Source organism: Centruroides vittatus, unplaced genomic scaffold (genome assembly GCF_030686945.1).
Source record: "Centruroides vittatus isolate TY-2023 unplaced genomic scaffold, ASM3068694v2 scaffold_1015, whole genome shotgun sequence".
NCBI lineage: Eukaryota > Metazoa > Arthropoda > Arachnida > Scorpiones > Buthidae > Centruroides > Centruroides vittatus.
Genome location: NW_027122666.1, coordinates 2,326,109 through 2,349,546, shown reverse-complemented (window position 1 = coordinate 2,349,546; position 23,438 = coordinate 2,326,109). Strand labels below are relative to the sequence as shown.

Genomic DNA, 23,438 nt, shown 5'->3' with positions numbered 1-23,438 from the left:
TCGAACATAAAAATTCTTTCGCAAAAATGTATCCATATATTGTCCACAGACATCACATTCTAAAATATATATATATTTTAGAATCAATATATTACATACATAAATTTAACATTATTTATTTATTTACATTGAATTTGGTGATGCTCATATTTTATAACTATAAATTTTATCAACATATACTATAAATATTGCTGAATTACTTTTTATCACAAAAATATTTTTGTTTTTATTAGCTATATACCTTCCATCTGTTTATAGATAAAAAAAATCTATAAATAAGCATACCTTCCTCTCATTCAGAAAGATATCTGCAATAGACATATTCTATTTATAAATAAATAAATATGAATAAAGCATATTGAGTATATGAAAAAAGTTAAAATATAACTTCTACATTACTAAGCTTATTTGGTTTAGAGAAAAAATATAGTTTTTAAAAATAAAATTCTACTGATATTATATACTTCTGTATATTTTTAGATATTTTATTACTTGAATTAATTAGGATTAATTTTAAACAAAATGTAGCATTTTAGTAATAAAAGTATTTGGATCATAAAATAAATTTTAAATACTATATTTACAATTTAAAACTACAGTCAACAATGAAAAAAATTATTTCTTATATCACGAAGAAAATATATTTCACTATGATTTAAAATATTTATAGTTTAATAAAAATAGCTATTATCGGAAATAACTAATCTACCTTTAATTTCCCAGCAATTGTTCTTCTGTGTTTCATAAAAGTATTTTTAATCATTTTAAAGGATCATCTTCAGGTTCAGTAAACATTATAAATTATATAATAATTATTAAACAAATTTACCAAAACATTCAAATTTAAAATTGAAATAAATATATATGTTAATCAATTTGTTTGAAAGCATGTGTATTTACTCAAATTTTGAATGTATTCTGATAAATATATTTGATAACTATTGTATAATACATTTGTATAATTTATAATGTTTGCTGAACCTGAAGATAATTCTTTAAAAGGATTGAAAGTTCTTGTTTAAAGTACAAAACAAATGCTGGGAAATTGGAAAATAACAAGCTTGTAATTATCTAATAGTAGTAGTTTTTATTTAAATATTAGCTTTTTTATTTATTTCAAGTTAAGCCATCAAAACTCTTTCACAGCTGAAATACATTCATAAGAAATAACATATTTATTACATTTCTATTATTTTTGATTGATTGATTTCATTAATAGTTGAAATTAGTTATGCATAAAAAATTTCTGAATTATTTATATGATGTTTGAGATATAATATTACATTGGAAATATTAAAAAAAATCAGAAAAATGTGTCATTAAATTTATGAATTAATACATAAAATAGTAAATGTAAAATTTTCAATAAAATTATCCTATATGGTTTCAATAGTTTAATTTTATGAATTTTGGTTAAAAGTAAGAGGAAAATGCAGCAACCTTTAAGACAATTGAAAGTTTAATAAAAGAGAAATGTTTCTGACCTTTGCTTGGTCTACCTTTAGCTCATTTTAATATTTTGAATCAAATGTACAAATCACATGGTATTTCAGAGATAAGTGTAATTTAAAAATTTTTTAAATTATGAAATTGTTGATTTAAAAAACTTTTAAAATTACATAGTATATATATGTATATGGAACACTGTGTGACTCCTACATTCAATTCAAACTATTAAATGAGCTGAAGCTGGATAAAGTGATAGTCCAAAACATTTCTATTTTATTAAGCATTTGGTTGCCTTAAATATAGCTATTTTTTATCTTACTTTTACAATATGGTACCAGGTTTTAAAAGCTGTTGAATTTTGATTTCTTATATGATTTTAACTTAATGCATTTCATAGACTTTTGATTACTTTACTTGAATTTATTGATAATGCATTAAACTTTTTAATAAATAACACTTTTCTATTAGCTACTATAAAGTATGTTTCAGTTAGCATAATCATTTTTTTTAAATTTTTTATTTTAAATAAGTAAAATTTCAAAAATAATAACATCAAACTATTTACAGCTTTAAAAATTGTAAAAAGCTTTTATTTATAATATAATTTTGTTGAACAACAAATCATATTAAAATTATTAAGTTTTTTTCTTTTCATAACTAGCAGCTAAAATCCTGGATTAAATACACCAAATCTTAATAATACGGATGTAAGTAGATCTTAGATTTATTATTTAAGCACAACATGTTATGTTATTTAAATTTAATTCAGGCATTGATGCTTTGAGACACAATACATAACTATCCACAAATTATTTATTTAATAACATTACAAATGATATAAGCTAATTATTCTTTTATCCAATACTTACACGAATACTAGAAATAAAACATTAAAAACTTTCTGTAAAAAAATCACACGATTTAACATACGTCGGCAGATGTTTTATAACATCTGTCAATGCATATCAAATCATAAACTAAGTTTTTTAAATTATATTTGTGTGAATTTTAATAGGATTCAAAACATCATAAGTTTTTAAATTATATATAATAATTCAAACATTTTCATTTGTACAAATACATCATTCTTAAAAAAATTTTATCATGGTGAACAGATCTAAGAGTCATACAGAAAAAAACTCTTTGCTTAATTTTCCAGCAGCAGGTAGAAAATGTTTTGATAAACCTTCTTCAAGTCGTTTTCGTTAGATTGAATTTCATTAAAGCTTTAAAATTTTATAGAATTTGAAAGCTTTAATGAAATTCTATCTAACAAATAACCTGAAGAAGGATTATCAAAGGAGCCAAAAACATTTTCTATGTGCTGCTGGAAAATTAAGCAAAGTGTTTTTTTTTTCTGTATAGCTATAATTGTTTCAGTTTTTTTAGATAACTCTAGTATTATCCAGACTGTGAAAATTCAATTGCCATAAATTTTTTTTTTATTAAACAAAATATTTCAACAGAGATAGGACTAATAAGTAAAGATATGGTTGATTTTTGTGAAACCGTGTTGTATTATTCTTCGAAGTATCAAACACAAATTCGTGTTAATAACAACCACTTGGCTTTTTTCCACCTTTATTTAGTTGATTTTCCATCTTTAATTAGTTATACAAAAAGAACTAAAAAATAGAATTACTAAATTACAAAAATTAAATAAACTAACCAAACAAGAGAAAGAATTTATCCTAAATGATAATAATGATCGTACACCAAAAATAAATATACATTTAAAAACCCACAAACCAGGTGATAAAGTGAGGCCGATAATAGACTTCAAGAACTCGCCTTTGTATAATCTAGAAAAATTTCTAAAACAACAACTGAAACAATTCCAAAACTCTACTTTCACAATAATGAATACCGACGAACTTCTTCATGATATCAGAAAACTAAAAATAGAAAAAAATATGAAAATCGCCAGCCTAGATATTACTGATATGTATCCGTCGATGACATGGGACATAATAGAACCAAAATTAATGAAACTCAACGTAGAACCGGAAATAATAAATTTAATAGAATTCGCTTATAAAAGCAACTATTTCGAATATGAAGGCAATTACTACACACAAGAAGAAGGCATAAGTATGGGTTCAGTTATCGGTCCAAAGCTTGCAGAAATAGTAATGATAGATATTGATGAGAAGATAAACAACATACATGGAATAAACTTTTATAAACGCTACGTAGACGACATAATAATTATATATAATACTTCAATTATTACAATAGATAAGATAAATACGCTCATAAACAATATACACAACAATATTAAGTTCAAAATCGAAGAAGAAGATAGTATACACAATAATATAAATTACTTGGATATTACAATCAAAAGGAATATAAATAATCTAGAATTTGAACCCTTTAAGAAACCTTGTGCCATAACAAAAACTATAAACTACAGCTCCCAAATACCACTGTATATAAAACAAAACGTCTTCATCATGGAATACAAAAAAATTAAAAATAGAACTAGTAAACCTGAAAATGTTCAAAAACACGTAAATAATTTAAAGAAAAAGTTCATACTAGACGGATACCCAATTAGATTGATAAATACATGGGAAACACAAATAGAAAAATCAACCTATGAAAAACAAATCCAGGAAATAAAAAACCAAGATATAAAATACAAAAGTTTCCCATACATAAAAGGACTCTATGAAGAAATAAACAAAGAAATGAGAAAAATAAATATAAAATTGGCACCAAAATATCAAAAATTGCAATCACGGATAATAAATAAAGGAAAAAAACAACTTAATGAAAACATCGAAGAATCCAAAAACGTCGTTTACAAAATACCATGTACTTGCAAAGACCCACATACCTACATCGGAGAAACAAAACGGAAACTAAAAATACGAATAAAAGAACATATAGCTGATATGAAGCACCAAAGGATGCAATCCGTTTTCCACGACCACTGCTTAATAAATAATTGTAATATTGATAAGGACAACACCAAAGTTTTGTATAAAGAAAAAGACATATATAATAGAAAGTTTAAAGAAAGTTTTGCTATAATTAAATCAAAAAATTGTATAAACAAAAATACAAGTATAAATATTAATAAAAACTGGTTAAATATATTATAAATTTTAATATTAGTTAAAAATACAATAAATCTCAATATCTTACCAAAAATACCGCTAGGAGGCTCACTAAAAAAAAAAAAAAAAAAAAAAAAAAATCAACTAAATAAAGGTGGAAAAAAGCCAAGTGGTTGTTATTAACACGAATTTGTGTTTGATACTTTGAAATCAATCAAGTAAAGATATATGAAGCCATAATATTGTAAATGCCAAAAAACAAACTTTTCAGGAGAGATAAACAACACTTTTTCCAGAGAATGAATTCCTTCAAGCCTTGAATGAATTCATTTCAGTTTTACAAAATGGTAAAAAAACTTACTAGGTTACAAATTCTCTGGGGAATAACAAAATGATGTAAATATAAGCCACAACTTTTTAAGTGCCAAAAGTCATGTGACTTGCACTTTAGCACATAAAATGTTATGGCTTGCACATAAATTCAACTACAAAATACAAACACTACAGCACCACTATCGCCACAATAATTTTTGCAACAAAAAGCATTGCATTTAGAATTCATTTCTTCAATAAAATGTATTTAGGAAAAAATGTCATGCAAAGTGCTGTTATGGCATTGCATGCTTCATATATTTATGTTTTAAATATACAGTAGTTCACAATTACATTTATTCAATTAGATTTATAAATTATAATACAATACATCAAACTGTAATATTCTGAAATCAATTTTTGAAAACAAAATTCAGAGAGAGGGATTTTTATTGAAGTGAAAATCTTTGTTGGATAATTATAAAAGAAATAATTATATCTTCAATTCTTCATCTGTTTCCCTCCTAGCTGCTTAACATTAATATTCACAATTAGATATTTCTTATCCTCACATAATATATAGATATTATCAAGTATTTTTTTCTGTGGAGATATGATAGGATTACAAGAATTACTTACTAAAAACATCATCATACTATACTTCTGCTTACTATGCTATACTTCTATTACTATACTTCTGTTATGATGAGAACATCATAACAGAAGTATAGTAAGTCTTCAAAACAGTAATCAAAACAAATAACTTTGACAGTATAGTTATCACTGTATAAATCAGATGCTTGTGCTGAAAAAACTGTATTCTTTTAAAATCATACATAAAAGCACAGAAGAGATAAGTCTAAAGAACAGAAAATATGAGGAAGATATTACAATTAAATATGCAGCGATTTATAGCAATATTTTGTTTGTTGAGAATGGTAAGTTTGCATACTTACTAAGATCTATGTTTAAGCTTAGTAAAAAAAATATTATTTAATCATTTTCAAATGATAACTTTTTTTTGGACAAATGACCAAATGTCTTGGCATGACATGATATCACTTGTAATGAAGTGTATCATTTCATGTTATTTGAAACTGTTCAAAAGTCATTTCAAATATGATATCACTTGATATCATTTTAAAATTGATTTCTGATTGATTTTAAATGATAGCCAATTGATAGCACTTGCTATGTGATTGAGTTTGAATTAAGAGCAAATATCTTTGAGAATGATATGAACAACTTTATCTGTTGGTTGAAGTTTACCATATTTTATGTCTATTCTACTATTGAATAAAAAATAAAAAAAAAGGTATTGTTAAACAGTTTTATAGAAGTCAGAAATCTTTAATTAACAAAATGTTTTTCAACATATTTTCAAAAGCTTTTATATATGATGTTAAGTGATATCAGATGATGTCAAGTGATTGACATGATATCACTTGACACCCATTGATGTCAAAGGTTTTAAAATCAAAAACGTAGAAAATGATTTAACAGATGCGAACACATAACATCAACTGATGTCAAGTGTCATGTCATATCATTTAAAATCATGTACCATTAACACATGATTTCAAATGATATTTTTACTAGGGAACTAATAGTTCTAAGAGCTATTAACATTGCAACTATTCATGTTGCCATAACCTGCTCTTAGAACAGTGTAATGGCAGCATGAATAGACAACAATGGTAGACTTTCAATATAGTTTTATTTTTTAATTTATTGAACTCTTCAACTTTGCCAGAAATATCTTATGTCTATAGATGAAAGAAAGAACTGACTAAAAGATGAAAGAAAAATAGATTTATCAAAATGATTAAATTTTCCATCTCTAAAAATTACATTGAAGTTTGGTACAGTGACATTCTAATCCAATATATTCCAGTTATCTGAAATTATTAACAATTTAAAAAGTTTAAATTTTTATTAGCGTTGTAATACTGTAACAATGCTCAGATTTTCATTATAAATATGAAAAATATTATTTTTTTAAACTGATGATAATCATAACACATGATGATAAAAATAACATAAGTATTAAAATTTTATTTTATTTAAACATAATATTAAATAAAATTAGTTAAGATGGAAGTTGTTTTGTAGTAACTAATGAAAGTGTTTTCAGCTAAAACTTTAGAAGCAATTTGAATAAACTACCTACAGTATATGACAGGGATGGCAAACCTTTTTGAACCCTCATGCCATATAGTAAGCATACTTAGCTTTAAAGATGTTTATGCATGCCAAAGTTTTAAACTTTGAATAAAGATATTTAAAGAAATTAAATGAATATGCTTTAATTAGAATAAATGTAAAAATGCTGATTAAAAAAAAGGATGATCAGGTGATAAACCAAAAAGGTGATTGAAAAAGACAATGATAAATTGAAATCATATGATACGTTATGTGCAAATGTGCCACAGGATCACCACCCCTGGTATATGACATTCTGGTGCTTTAAATTTATGGAGTGAGTTGAATGTTTAAGGAAAGTTTTAAAATTTTATTCTAAAGGTATTTTTCTTTAGAAAATAAAAATATTTGCATTGCTTATAATTTTATTTCATTACAATAAGTTAAGCTCGGGCATATCCAGGAGAGGGTGCTTTAGTATTAAGGGCTGCAATAGCTCTTTGATACCAAAACAATCAGTTTTGTTACTTTGAAAGAGAAATAAATCATTAAAAAATAGCCAATTGTAATTTACAAAATAAAATTATATTGAAGAATACACAAATCTTCGTTTAGTGAGATGACTTTTTATTTGAAGCTATGCCTCTGTAAAAAATGTAAATTGGTTTAAAACCTCATCTGGTGACAATACCATAAATTAAAACAAACAGATCATTAAAAATGGCTGACAGTAATTTAAATAGTAAAATTATCATCAGCCATTTTAGTGACTGTAAAATGATGGATTATGAAGACAAAATTTTTGTGTTCTTCAATATAATTTTAATAAGGAAAATAAATACAATGCATATCTAATGACTTCAATTAGGTTTGATTAGATAACTAAAATAATTTTAAAATAACGGGATAAAATTTATTGAAAAATGACAGGGGGCACATGCCTTAGTTCCCTCCATATCCGCCTTCAGCACCCATATTCTCAAAATTCAGATATATTTCTGGTTAAACTGGTGATAATTATACATACAACAGTGTGTTTAGGTCTAGCTTTAAGAATACAAAAGTACAATAAAAATATAGATTTCTATTTTGTGTCTTTTACTTTTAATAGTTATTACTTTTAATTAATTTTCATTATTAGTAATAGTTTTTCCAATACTGAAGTTATAAAATTGCTTCTTAATTGATTATTTTCATAAGAAAATATTTTATCAATTATTTTCAGTTTAAAATTTTTTTGTATAGCATTTTATTTTCCAGATATTGACATATTCAATAAAGAGATATAAGAACCAAAATGCCACTAAAAACAATTTAAAATTTGTTTTGTATGTAATGCATATTCATTAATTTGTTAGATCAATCCTGTATCTGATACAAAGCACATCTGTTGATATCATGTAAAATATATAAAAACAAGAAAAGATGGAAATACAAGTTTTTTTTCTTGTTAAACAGCTGAAAATAATTTACTCTGTACATCTGCTTAAACTGAACTTATGTAATTCTAATTTTATAACTTACTTTTTGTAATTTTAGTTTTTAGTTGATGTAATGAAAGTTATAATTACTTACATAAAGAGAGTTACAATTATTTTAGTATGTTATATACAGTATAATAATTTTTTTAGTCAATAGTTAAATCTTTTATTATAGATTAATCAATACAAATTAATTAATGATGATATTTTTAATAAATAATTTATCAATAGAATTTTAATTATTTATTACAGAATATTTTACTCTCTGATAGAAATTAAAAAATTCTGTAATACACTAAAAAGTTTATTTACATTGGACATGCATAAAAACAATCAATATACATCAGAAGTACATTTAATATCCAAACAAATGTTTTCATTGACCGTCATTCATTCACATTAAAAATATTCTAGGTATGTATTGTATACAAGTTGTTAATTTATATATATCTAGTGAAATAAAACTATTAATAAATCTAAACTGGTAAAAAATATTAATTGCTGAAAGCAAGCTTGAAATTTAACAGAAATATTTAAAGTAATATAAATAATAATGCATGATATAAAAAGTTCAAAGTAATTGTTTTTAGTTTATAATAGAATGATCATTCTACTATAAACTAACATAACTTCTACACTTGTACCACAAACTGAACATAATAAAAGGGGTTATTTAATAACATGAAAAGATATATGATGTACCTGTATACTTCCAATGATTAGATATAAAAATGAGTATGTGGCAAGAGGTACAGTACATCAATCAACTATCTATTCAGAAATTTCATTTGTGCAATGTAAACAACATCTTCAAATTATACAAATGGAAGATAAGAGATCAATATAAGTGACATATCAAGATTAAAAATCTTGATATGTCACTTACATTGATTCTGTAATCTCTCTGTGTATGTTATTCTATTTACAAAATTGAAAAGATAATATCTCTTATGTGAAAAAAATTACATAATGCAGGAGTAATAAAGCTAGAGTTTTATTATATATATATATATATATATATATATATATGAATAAATCATTAAATCTATTTTTAAATTAAATTTGTAGAATTAAATTTTAAGTTCAGTGTGATCTACGATAAATTTAGAATTAAAAAGCAGGAAGCATAAAGTTTTATTGCTTAATAAAACTTATATGATAGTTTTCTTATAAGCAATATGTAAAAGGAAGTGAGTGTGGAATACAAAAATAGTTTTATATTGCTAACATTAATGAAACAAATTTTAACATCTTCCATAATAAAAATAGAACATTATGTTTTTTTATATATATACAAATACTATAATCTACTCAATATCTATTACAAATCTGATATGCTATTTAAAGAAAACAAAAACAAAAAAAGTTTAATTGAAATTAAAAAATTTAGAAAAAATGATCTTTTTTCCTATTAATTTTAATTGCTCTGCTCTTTAGTGGTATTTAATAACAATATTCTTAATTAAATAAATTGAATAATTCAATTCAGTTGAATATTTAGGAAAATAGTTTTTAGTTCAAGATAGAGCATTAAGATAAAAATTAATTTTTTAAATTTAATATAAAATTAAAATTTAAAGATATTTATAAATAATTATATAAAAATATAATAATAATTATAATAAAAATAAGTAATATTAATTTATAAAACAGCTAGTTACAATATAATTGGTTTATTATAAAGTTTTTGATATAAAAATTTATAAAAATTATATTTTTTTAAAATGATTTTTCAATTTATTAATTTTCTAAATGGGATATAATCAATTTTTAATAAGAAAAATATATTTTGGTTCATTATTGAATGGAGGTTTTATTAGTATTGTACATTATTTCTAATCATGATGGATATTTTTATTTTTTTAGTATTAAGGATTTAGAATAAATTCTATCATCTAATTACTGTATATCTATGAAAAAATTTCTGTAGCTTCAGTTTTAATATTTTAGGGGCCACTCACTAAATTAATTATGTATACAGTTTTGGGAGGTAGAGGATTGCAAAAAAGTACATTGTTGTCCATGATGGAGATGGAAAGGGTCGAGGCATTGTCTACATGGATTTTTTTAGTGGTACTAGAAGCACAAAAGTTTATTCTTATAAACCTACTTACTACTCATGTGAATAAACTGTCTGTGCAGAACTTTTTATGTCATTTCTTCAATGACAAGGGTCAGAACTGCTGTACATGTAATTGAAAGGGAAAAGGATTTGCCAAAAGTACACAACAGGGAAGGAGGGATCTAAAGTGACTCAAAAACTGTAAACATAGGGTAACTAGTCAATGGATAAAATATACAATATAAAAATATTTAGAGGTATTCCCTTAATACAGTATTTCTGTATTGTATATTAGTAATTCATTTCTACTATTAAAATTATAATAGTAAGGTTGAAATTTATTTACACATTGGAGTCATATAATTAGTTACAGAAACTAAAGAAATTATCTAAAGATTTTTCTATAGTTAATGAAATAAATACCATTTTAGTATTGCTATTAATAATAAACACTGCAAACACCTAAAAAACCAACAAAATTATAAACTAAGTGCAAACATTTTCATCTGTGTTAAAAGAGCATCATCAGGCAACAAATTGCTGTTGAATTAATTATTAATAAGAGGGTAATCCCAAAAGTAAAGTCTCCTATTTTTTAAAAAATACAAAGAAATGTTTATTTTCAATAATGTTCATATCATTTTAAAGCTTGAACATTTATTTATCTTTCTACATAATCGCCATTTTGGTCGATGCATTTTTATAAGCCCATGTCATACCTGGCAGTTTTTGTTTGCCCATATCATACCTGCTCACCGCCACGTCGTGGGACCCATCTTGCGCAGACCTTCGATATTGCAACTTTTCTGTTAAAATCCTATGAATGGAGATTCGGGAAACTCCAAGAACCAAAATGCGGAGATCATCCAGAATGATTTGCCGATCTTCACACATGGTTTGCTCAACCTTTGTGATTGTCTCATTGAAAATTGACGGTCTTCTGCTTCTTTCTTCATTGTGAATTTTAGTACAATCAGCTGCAAACTCCCTACACCATTTGAGATGTTTTTGACATCTGTGCCGACTTGCCATACACTTTGTCAATTGGCGACGAATTTCAATTGGTTTAACACGACATGACGGTGAGCTGGTGACAAGGGCATACAAAAATTGTTACAGTGCATACAAAAATGCATCAACCAAAATGGCAATTATGTAGAAAAATAGATAAATGTTCAAGCTTTAAAATGATATGAACATTATTGAAAATAAACGTTTCTTTATATTTAAAACAAATAGGAGACCTTACTTCTAATAATGATGCTATCTTGTCATTCTTTCCCATTTAATAATGTATCATTGAATTCATGAAAGGAGAACTCAATATTTATCCTTTCTATCTTATCCATAATCTGCTTCTATTTGCAGTCCAAAAAATAATTTTACAGAAATATTTTTGGATTTTATTAATCAGTCCTTCCATGTTTTTACATAATCTGATCATGATATTTTTAATTTGCTTAGATTAGTATTTTAAATAAGAGCATCTTACATCTCTACATAACTAGAAAGGCTGTGTCTATTAATGAAAGTAAGGAAGTTAAATTTGATACAGTTTAGAAAAATTTAATTACAGTAGATAAGAGAAGTCACTGAATAAATTTAAATTACATTCTAGTGCAAAAAAAAAGTATGCATATAAGTTGATTTTTTAAGTAGTATATAATATTGGATTATTATTAAATTAAATGAATTCTGAATACATTTTAATTATAAAATGTTTATGTCCAATTTGAAATGCAAAATTTCTTGAAAAATATTATTTTGTAGAAATATAGCTATTTTTTATAGAAACAGATTATACACTTCAAATCTTACCTTCTAGAAAAGGATAATTTTGTTTATAGTTACAATATTGTTATGCTGTTATAGGATAGGAATTTAAAATATTGGATGTGTAATGTTAGAATTTATGTTACATATCAGTCAAACCTTTGATAATGGGCTAAGAAGCCTGTAGTTACTCAGGTCTAAGAGAGGTATTTGCTTTTTTATCTTAGATATAGAAATGGAAGAATATAATAATAGCATTTCTGCATTATATGACAGGAATATTAATAATAATCTTAGTGTTCTTAAAAAGGTATTTTGTTACTTCGTGTGTAAACATTTACTGTAATTATTGTAACATCTCAGATGGATATATTCTAAATTTCCTCACTTCAGTTTTAATTACACTTATTATTACTTCAAAACATTGCATATATCTTAATTTTCATGTCACTGACTGATTATAGTAATTTCTTTGCTGTAACTTTATCTTTGTTATAATATAGTTCAGAAACATTAAGTTCTTAACTTGTATAATTTGCTTTATTAAATTTGTTTGAAATAAACTATTACAGATATATATTAGTAAAAAAAGATCATAATTGATTACATAAACTTTTTATAAAAAATATATTGAATGAATTTTTTAAAATTATAGTATAAATATTATATTGTCATTTATATTTTATTTTATATATGTAATGAAATTGTTTTCATAAGGTTTCAAATAGCTGTAAGAATTGAATTAAAATTCATGTAGTTATTATGAATGACATGAAATATATAAAGGCTAAGGAAAATGAATTTGGATTATTATCTCTGTCAAGTAAATGTTTATTAATTGCTTACCATTTCATCTTCAGAACTTCTCATAAGTATGCTCTTCTAAGCTTTGTATAGCACAGAATTGAAGCTGTCTTATTATTTTAGATTAATGAATATTATAGAAATTTATTAAATTTTAAATAAATCATCTTTGTTCAATTCAGTCAAATGTATATTAGTGTCCATTTGTTATTTTAATTATTAATTCTGTTAAAGCATTAGTTGAAATTTAAATAAAAAAAAGAAAAGGTAGAATTAAAATAAATAAATAAATTATTCAACATGTTGGAAACTTCCTTAATATAAACCAAAGCCTTCTGTGTCACTATTTAATTAAAATTTGTAAATTATCGTTTGAAAGAGAAAAAAACAGCAACATTCAAAGCTTAATTTAAAAATTAATTAATTTTTTTTGTAATTTAAAAATTTATTAATATTGTTGTTTTTATTAAGTACAGTACATCATAGTATTTTTCATATCTTATTTAGTAGAAAGAATTAAATTAAAAATACTTAAACTTGTAATATAAAACTGGTAATCTCAAACTTCTGTCTTATATTACCATTTTAACAAGATTTTGAAGAAAATGAGTATGAAATTGAATTTGTAAACAATTCAAATAAAATAAAATTTATATATTTAATAATTTTTATATATTTTTTCAAATATGAAAAATTAGATTAAAATATATTTTAATTATTTTTTAATATATTCTAATTTAATTAAATTAATTAAAATACACTTTAATTTAATTTTTATAGGTTTTGAAGAATTATTTGAAGGAAAATTTGAGTATATTACCCAAATTTTAAATAGAAGAATTATTTTTATATCAATAAAATTAAAACATGTTTTTTTTGTGCTAAACAAAAAATAGCCTTCTTCATATAGATTTAAGAAACATGAGGAGTTATATATATGTGAAAAACAGTCCTTAAAAATAATATCCATAACTTATATACAGAACTATTATTGAATAATAAACAATCTAGTCTGCTATTATTTCTCTATTTTAATTTTTTTAAAAAGTTTTCTGCAATTAATAAAATTTATTTATTACTATTATTTATACATTTAAACTTATTGATTATGCATTTAAAACTTAAACTATTTATATAAGATTTTAATGAATTACACAAGTTATAAGACTTGCTTTAGAAATTTAATATTATTTCAGTATATATAATGACTATGATAATGAATTTGAAGCCAGTTTATTAAATATAAGAGAATTATATTTTAATGATATTTTCTCTATAACAACTTGTTGGAATTTTTTAAAAATATATATATTACAAGTATATGAATGAGATGGTACATATTTGTGTGTAGAAATTTAATATTTTCGTAAGTCAAATTTAACCAAGTTAGATAGTTCAAGTTATAAGATTTATAATTAGACTTAGGACATCTACAGTGTGTACGATACATTGACTTTCAGTACTAAAGATTTCAGAAAAACTAAATAATTTATATTATTGGTAGTACTGATTAAGACTAAATCAGAAATATTTATATAGTTTTCAAAAAAGGACTTTTGTGTATAAAATATATGAAGGGTTCAGATGTAAAAGATGGTAAGTGCTGTTTCCATTAGTACATTATAATACATGATAATAACTAAACAGCTATGTATTTCAATTTAAATATTATATGTACTTTTTACTACAACATGCACTTCATTCTGATTAAAGAAAATAAAGCAGAAAACTTATTCAATTTAATTTTTCCACTCTCTCTAAACTTTCATTACTGTGCTTACCATTTTTTACATCTAAACCCTTTGTTTATATATGACAGTCTTAGAGCAAGAATGATCCACATCAGTAAATTCTAATTTTGGATAACTAATGAAATCTTTTACACAATATTTTCCATATTTTCTTTTTTGAGTCTGGAATGTAACAATAAATTTTATTTGGATCTGCATTGCATTAGATAAAGCAGTTGCTTTTAAGCAAACTCCACATGCTAAAGCTATAACACCAAAAACTGGACATGGATCACTCTTGTTCTGAGGTTGCCATATATGAAATTAATACATTACATATAATATAAAACTATATTTCTGAAATTTATTATTTTAGAATCAATAGGATATAAAATTTTGCTGTATTTTGATTAATTATATATTTATCTATTTTATGCTGTAATTATATAAACCGGCAATACTGATACAGGAGTAATGTAACAGAATGTTTTCTCAATCGACCTGTTACTTATTTGCTGTTGTTTTTCTATCTTCATCCTTTTAAAAATTTTTTCATTGTCTTTTTCAGAACTAATATACTTAGCAATGAAATGTTGGATACTAAATTTATAGAAGTTGGAAAATTATTTATTTCTTTATCTGTACAAATCTTTCATACATTTGTCAATTAATAATAATAGAACATGCCAAATTTTCTATAACTATTAATTGGAAAATATGTGAAAGACTACTAGAAATATAGAAATAATAATCTGTAAACATTTTTCAAAGATAATTTATTATTCTAAAATTTAAATTAAAGATTTGTTAATCATTTAAAAAAACAATATTTAATTAATGATTCTAGTATTTGTTAAAAATAACTTCTTATATATTAACTGAAAATATGATAAAAATGATTAAAATTATTTGTATTACAATTTCATTTAGGTATAAATTATTTTATAATAGAGATTTTCATTTTTATTTTAAACAAACAGAAATTAAATATACTAATATTTTAAAAACAATTTTGTTAATTAAACAAATATCAGCATGATTGCACATAAATACAATTAAAATAAAAATAATGTGCTTTAATGCAATTATTTTTTATCAATTTGGATAAAGTAATTTAAAACTTGGAATTATATTTTTGCTTCATTTTATAACATTTCAAATTAAAAGAACTGATAAATATCAAATTTGATAACAATTATCATTACTCAAATTTGGTACATGTTTAGAAAAAACAAAATTAAATAATTGCATGAAGAAATTTGTTATTAATTAAAATATTTCTAATTATCATAAGATATTAATTAGCCAAATAATTAAGCTTCTAATTTTGAATTAAAAAAAAAAATTCATATAACCTTTTAAAAAAGATAGTCATTACTGAAAATATTAATTAAAACTTTTCCTCCAGAAACAAATGCAAATAATGTTAAACCATCTAAATGAAGATAAAACCAAGTTTTGATATTTTTAGAACATTTTATGACTCAGTTGCTGAGTTAGCAGTATAATAGCATGAGGAGTTTATGACATTTGCTAAACCAGGATAATAATTTTATGTATTTAGGTTCAGTTTTATTAAAGCGTAATAATAATAAAATGTTATTTTCTATCTTTTACGCTATTAAAAAATAAAACTTATATTTATATAGTAATTTTACATTATTACAAATTGCTTTTAGTAACATTTTGTTAAAATCTTACTTTAAAAAATTTATTATTTTATATTAAATTTTTTAATATTCAAATGATGATAATTTTGGAAAAATTGAAATATTTTTTAATTTGAAATCTTCATATGTTTATATGATAATCTAAAACACAATACAATACTGTATAATAAAATAAAAAATGATACCATTATATAAAGTTTTATAAGAATATATCAGGAATTCTATTCAGTATTTTAGTATACTTTAGGAATATTGATCCATCAATTGTTACATATTATTTTTTTTAACTCTTTCCACCCTGTGGGCACTAAGGCTTTTCTCCTATCCATCAAGAGCTCAGCCAGGCCCACAATAAAGCAACCAAATGGAGAAAGATAGAACCCAACATATCTGAAGTGGATCTCTCATAAAAAATTTCTGGGGTTTTTCTACTCCATAGATTTGATCACTGATCCTCCAGAGTGGTAAGCTAATACATTAACTGCCTTAACTGCCTAAACCATCCAGCTGTCAAATGCAACAATTGAAAAAAACAATTTATTTATAAATGAATTACTGTAATTAAACATGGTATTATTTTCTATTCTTTTTTTACAAAGTTAAACATAATATTGTTCTATTTGATTTTGTATAAAATATTAAAATAATTTTAGTCACTCATTGAAATAAAGTTTAAAAGTGTAAAAAAAGAGAATGAACTTTTTGAAAATATTTCCAAGAAATATTACTTTAGAAAATTTAAATACATTGTTCATCATCTGTTTGATTACAGATTCAAATTCCACTTTAGTCAAAGGTATTTATGATTATCTATTTTTAATAATGTATTGCTATTCAGGATGGATTAAATGCCAGTTATTGTTCTGATTTTAATAAATACTATAGATCTAGAGAGTTCTACAATGATGAACTAAAATGCGAGTTTGTTCAAATTATGTAATATTTAATATGAAAACTAATATAAGTACAAATAGTTTTATTTATTTACAAAAGAATTCTTTTTTCACTGAATTATCAAAAAAAACAAAACTGAAAAAACTCATTCTTGAGCGGAAATATGGAAACCTCAAACAGACATGCATATATTATGTATTTACAATTTGTATTTGAACAAGTATAAATACATCTATGTTAAATTTTTATATTTTTAATAATAAAGCATTAAGTTAATATTCCTTATATTATTATTTTGTTTTATTTGGGAATGATTAGGCAATTAGCACTTTAATGTATTGTTGTGTAAATATTAAATATTCTAGAAATATAGATAAAATTAGTTTAAAAAATATTAAAATGTTGCATTTTAAAATTAATAGTTGAGTTCTTTCATGCTATATTTACTTATTTTATGTGCTCAAAAAAATTATCAATTGAAACTGCATTGGTTTAATGTTCTATTTTTATAAGTTTTAATTAGAAAATTAATACTTTGGTATATTTTAACATGTAGTTTTTATGTTTAAGTATTTAATTCAATATACATTTTTTAAAATATTTAACTTAAATTAATTACATTTATCTATTTCAGGTACAATACCAGCTCCAATCATATTTGGTTCGTTAATAGATTTGAGTTGTATTTTATGGCAAGATACCTGTCATAAAAAAGGAGCTTGTTTATTTTACAACAACAAACAAATGAGTACTAATGTAGTAATAATGGCTACTCTTCTCAAGGCACTTTCATGCATTTTCTTCCTTCTTTCTTGGCTGTTTTACAAACCACCTGCTGAAGATGGAAAATCAAATGGTATTGTTTCACAAATGACTAGTTTCGGAAGTCTCAATAGGTCATCAAGAAATATGATTTTAGGGATGCCTTTAAGTGATTCAGTTTCTGAAGAAACTGCTCAAAATAATAAAAGAAAAATGAAAAGTGTTGTGTTTGGAGCACCCAAGAACTTTCAAATAGCAACACTTCTTACAATAATCAAAGTACTAATGAAAAAACTGCAAGGTAGTGTTTGTTATTTGATATTTACTGATTTCTGTTCGGTGCTTCCACTTCTGAAACCTACATTTTAAGGGGTGTCTTAATTTTTACAAAATGGCCATCATCAACACTGTGATCCTTGTCCTGCCAATGTTCCATGAAATTTTATACATGCATCACTATACTAAAATTAATTGTTTATATAATAAGCAGAAAATAATTCCAACAAACTTTTATATATATTCCATTTTGATATAATCTTGATTAAAAATCACAGCTGTGTCAGACAAATTTTAGTACACTATGTCTCATTCTCTCCTTTTTTAATCCTCTAAAAGCAATGTGGAAGTTTTATTACAATTGCTTATAAGCACAGATATTCAAAATACAAAAACTTCTTTTTATAAATATAAATTTTTCAATTAATTTTTTGATTTGAAAATATTTATATATATATATATTATAAAAAATTACGTGTCTATAAAAGTACAAAATTTTGTTTATAAAAAGACTGTAAAATAATATCAATATAAAAACTGTATATATTTATTGGAGTAAGAATGAACATTCCAAAAGTGTATTTTTTTTTTTTTAAACTATTTAAAAAAAACGTTCTTGTTTTTCCCTTTATTCAATGATCTGATTTTGTTGTATTGTTTAAATATTGTCTGTAAGTTAATATTTTCTATAGCTTAATAATTTTTAACCAGTTTGAAGCATATGAGACATGTTATTTCTCACTGCCAAACTGTTGTACAAACTTTCAATGTAAATGTGATATATATATATATATATAAAATTTTAATGTACTTATATGCCATACAAAAAAAAATGTGATTGTGAATGTTTCTATGTATAAAAAAAATAATCTTTGTATACAAACTTGTAGTTTAATTTTCTTTTATACAAAAAATTATTTTTAGACGCAAGATGGAGCCACATTCGTAATGCGTTCATAAACTTCGTTCTCGTTACGCGGAATGATCTTAAAAGTCCTGGCAGTTCTAAATGATGTAAAATAAATATCCATTTAAAATTTAAATTTCGAGAGAACAGAAAACGTTTATGCTAATTTTTAAATCGTCGAAATGTGTGTGTGTGTGTGAATCAGCAAAATTTTCTGGAGCTGTGTAAATGTTTGCTTTAAAACAGTTAACTGCTATGTAAGCTTTTAAACTTTTACATTAGAGTGATCGTTGCCAAATATTGAAAGCAAAGATTTGCACAGTTAAAATTTGAATTTTAGATCAGAAATCAAAAATTCAATCAAAAGCAAACGTGATTTTTCTATCTTTATTTCTGATCAATATTGGCCTACATCTTCGGAGATGTAAAGAAACTCATCATCACTGAACTACACTTTTTTCTGGATCTACGACCCATAGAATCATACATAATTTTTATTTGCTTCTAACAATGTCACAATAACAATCACCACATCAGTCATAACTTGGTGAATATTCAAAAAATTGTTTAAAAATAAACCAACACAACACAATTTTTTTATAACTCTTCACAACCTATCATTTTTCTAACATAGAAAGTTTATATATATTTATATATATGCGATATAAATATATTTTGAAGAGTTAAAAATCAAATTAATAAACTGGATACGTGGTTCCAGTATTCAGAAAAAATGAGATCTTTACATTGTGGTTTCAAAAGTATAAATTTCTCCCAAAACCGCATTTTTTTTTTGTTTTTACTTCAACAGAACACATTAACAATCACAATATTTTCTTTTTAAAGGACACACAACGTCATACCACATTTTCGTGGTTTTTATCATCATCATCATTATTAAATAAGCAATAAATAAAACACACAACGTTTTTCCGTATCGGAGATATGAGGGAATGTCAACAATTTTGGCACTAAACGATTTTTGGAATGTGCAGTGAGAGCAATCGATTGGGAACAGATGAAAAAATTCAATGCTACCTTCTCTATATACGACAGTAACATACGTCCGTAATAGGCAAGATTGTTAATGACTATTACTAAATGAAGATATACCCTATACTTTACTAAGATCTCCGTGCAGATTGAGCATTATTTACACAAAAAAACGAAAAGAAATCTCATTCTTTGGCACGTATTGTGAGATGAATAGTGTGCGTTTTTCTTCTTTTTCAACGTGTCTGTGCGTCTTGCAAATCGCAAGTTGCCGTGTATGCCCTATGCAAACGATCACCCTGTTGTTCCAGTCTGGTACGCAGCTCCTGCAATGTCTGGAGCAATAACAGACGACGATATTGCACCAGTTCCTGTTGCAATCTCAATTGCTCTCCCCTTCTAGACATCTCCTCCTCCGAGCTTCGCGTATCTTGCGTTCTACTAAATGACGTTCCGAACGTAATCGCTGTACTTTATCGTGCAATGTTTCCCCAGTTACGTCTAATACTTCTCCCCCTGTTTCGGACAGGGGAGTAGTACTGCAACTGCTATTATCGGGATCGCTACCACACGCACTATCCGCTTGGGGACTTCCAGTATCTGGAGGCTGAGGTTTTGAGGGAAAATCACTCACCTCGACTCCATCTTCCGATTGTACGTAATCTTCCGAATAAGCTTCGTCTACTTCGCTGCTATCTACTTCATCTAACTGATCTATAGTAGCTTCCTGGAAATAAATCCAATCGCTACGTTTGATACTCCCGCCGATGGGAGACGATTCTTCGGGTTCTCGACACCTATCTATATGTCGTCTCAGAGGTCGCGTAACTGAAGGACTAGCATCGCGTACGCTTCGCAGTGACGATAGAGAAACCCAACCGTCACAGTCCCACAGACTGCCAGAAGACTGACTGCCAAATACGCTACCAGAACAGCTAACGGAATCGGCATTTTCGGAACTGTGTCCACTATCGCCAGCCGAACTACGTGGGGAGGGAAACCAGGGATTTGTTCGGATTCTGCTCCTTTGACGCGGTGAATTTGTCACGTCACTTACGTCTAAAAAGCTTGTTCTAATGTGCAAAGTACGTCGAGCAGCATCCCGAACTGGAATCGGAGTATCCGTTTTCTGAACGTGGCGTTCTTTGGCAGGACTCCTACAACAGGTATTCTTCGATAATTCGGGTGTGGAAGCTTCATCTTTCTTCGCTTCTTCCTCTCGTTCACGATCTTTCTTTCCTTTCCTACGAGATCGTCCGATATGCACTTCTACCCAACGAATCAGCTTCATGATCAGCAGCTATCGGCAGTAGGAAAAAAATATATCATATTAAAATCGTTAAATTGGGGGATTAAAAGCGATATTATCAGACGATGAACGTAGAGGAGGAACTATTTTTAACCGATTTGTCACAGTCTTTCATTAAGAGTTAAACTTAAAATGTCAAAATGGAGAATCACAAAATAGAAAGGATAGAGAGATAAGATGTCTTGTTAGAAACGTAATGATAACAGAGACCCGTCTGTCTGATATCATTGGATGTTGTCATCAATCATTTCGCTTGTACTAACAGCTAAATGGCAACTAATTATCTCCATTCTGACGCTCCCACATTGAAGATTACTTGAGTGAAAACACCTTAAGCCATCGTCGTTACTATAGCAAAACGTATCATTACTAAACTTAAATTACCGCTTTAAAGCATTTTATGAAAAGTGCTCCCAGTCTTTACATGAATATTTTTCAACTTTATGAGTCTTATCTTCAGAAAATTTGCATGTTGGCGGAGACTTAAATTAGCAAAAATACGCGTAGATAGCTAAAGCAAAAGTTCACAATTTAAAATTCATCCCTCTTAGTCATACAAGATTACCTAAGACCGAAACTTAAATTCCACTTTAGGATGTTAAGAGCTAAAGCAGGAGTGAATCTTGAAGAGAGAATCCCCTTACTTCGATAATAATGCGAAACGTGAGATACTGATTAGCAATGCAAATCGTCAGACCGGATTTTGAAAAGTTTGTTGCACCGATTATATTGATTGAACAGCGATATATAAAAGGGTTTTACAAGACGATCGCACCTACATTAAGACAGATTCGCCAACTAGATAGATGGCTAATGATTAGAAGCACAATACAGCATTGATTTACCAATCATTTCTCTACTGCCATAATTCCAACAGTTAGACAATAAACTTCCGTTCCCCCTCCCCTCACGTCTTGGGACGTTTGACCTCTCTCCGCGACCCAATAATACCTTTTGTTGAAGAGAATGCACTTTCCGGTCTGCAGTGATGTATGAAGAGGGATGGAGAAGGTAACAGGGTATTGCAAGTCTATATATATTGAAATTCCATCAGAAACTGCGCTTAAAATACGTCTTCCACGTTACGAGTTTATTGAAAAAATTCATGATGAATGAAAGAAACGTAAGAAAAAAAGGAGGAACAGTATCATTGATGTAGTAACTATAGAAACAAACTAATCAATTTCAATAAACATGGTAAACACCATTAAACGCGCCATATATACAGTAACGAGTGTGAATATTTACCTTGTTCTACTTAAGTTTAGTTAAGCGTTGTAGCACCTGTAAGCTGTCCAAAACCAGGTGTGACTTGTCAACATCGCGAGGTAGCAGACTCACTGACCAAACACCTAATGGCTGCCCCTGACGTCGAGCTGCAGCCGTTGTCATGCATATGTTGTCATGGATACAGTGGGATAAGTTCATTGCACCGACTGGGTAAGGCAGGCGCAGTTGGTAGAGGTTTATTGATTTTCTTCTAGTTCTATACTACAACATGTTATTTGCACTCTTGTATGGGAGCCGTGGCTACTTTCTCTACTAACTAAAAATTATTGGAATGATGGAATTTGATAAATTAAAAATTCATAAATTGCTTCTTTGGGAACGGTTTATGGATTTTTGTCAGTCTATACTTATATTGTAAGGGGGAGGAAGTGGTATGAGAATTGTTTGACGGAATTTGACGTGCTATATATTTTCTTTATGGCATAATTACGATATCGAAATGGGAGTGGACCCCTTTTAATAATAATTATACCCATTTATAGGCTTTCTGCACGATAAGATCTGCCTTTTCATCCGGGA

At 26.1% G+C, this 23,438-nt stretch overlaps 1 protein-coding gene and 1 pseudogene across 1 annotated transcript in view; one reads left to right on the top strand and one right to left on the bottom strand.

Moving 5' to 3' along the window:
* Oatp26F (Organic anion transporting polypeptide 26F) overlaps positions 1 to 20,933 on the top strand; it is a 51,274-nt gene extending 30,341 nt beyond the window's left edge. Inside the window, exon 11 of the mRNA XM_067283918.1 lies at positions 18,017 to 20,933. Within this exon, the coding sequence (XP_067140019.1) occupies positions 18,017 to 18,513 (497 nt within the window). The 3' untranslated portion in view covers positions 18,514 to 20,933. The remainder of the gene's footprint in view (positions 1 to 18,016) is intronic.
* On the bottom strand, positions 19,701 to 22,619 carry LOC136986397 (uncharacterized; annotated as a pseudogene).
* Between the last annotated feature and the right edge of the window lie 819 nt (positions 22,620 to 23,438).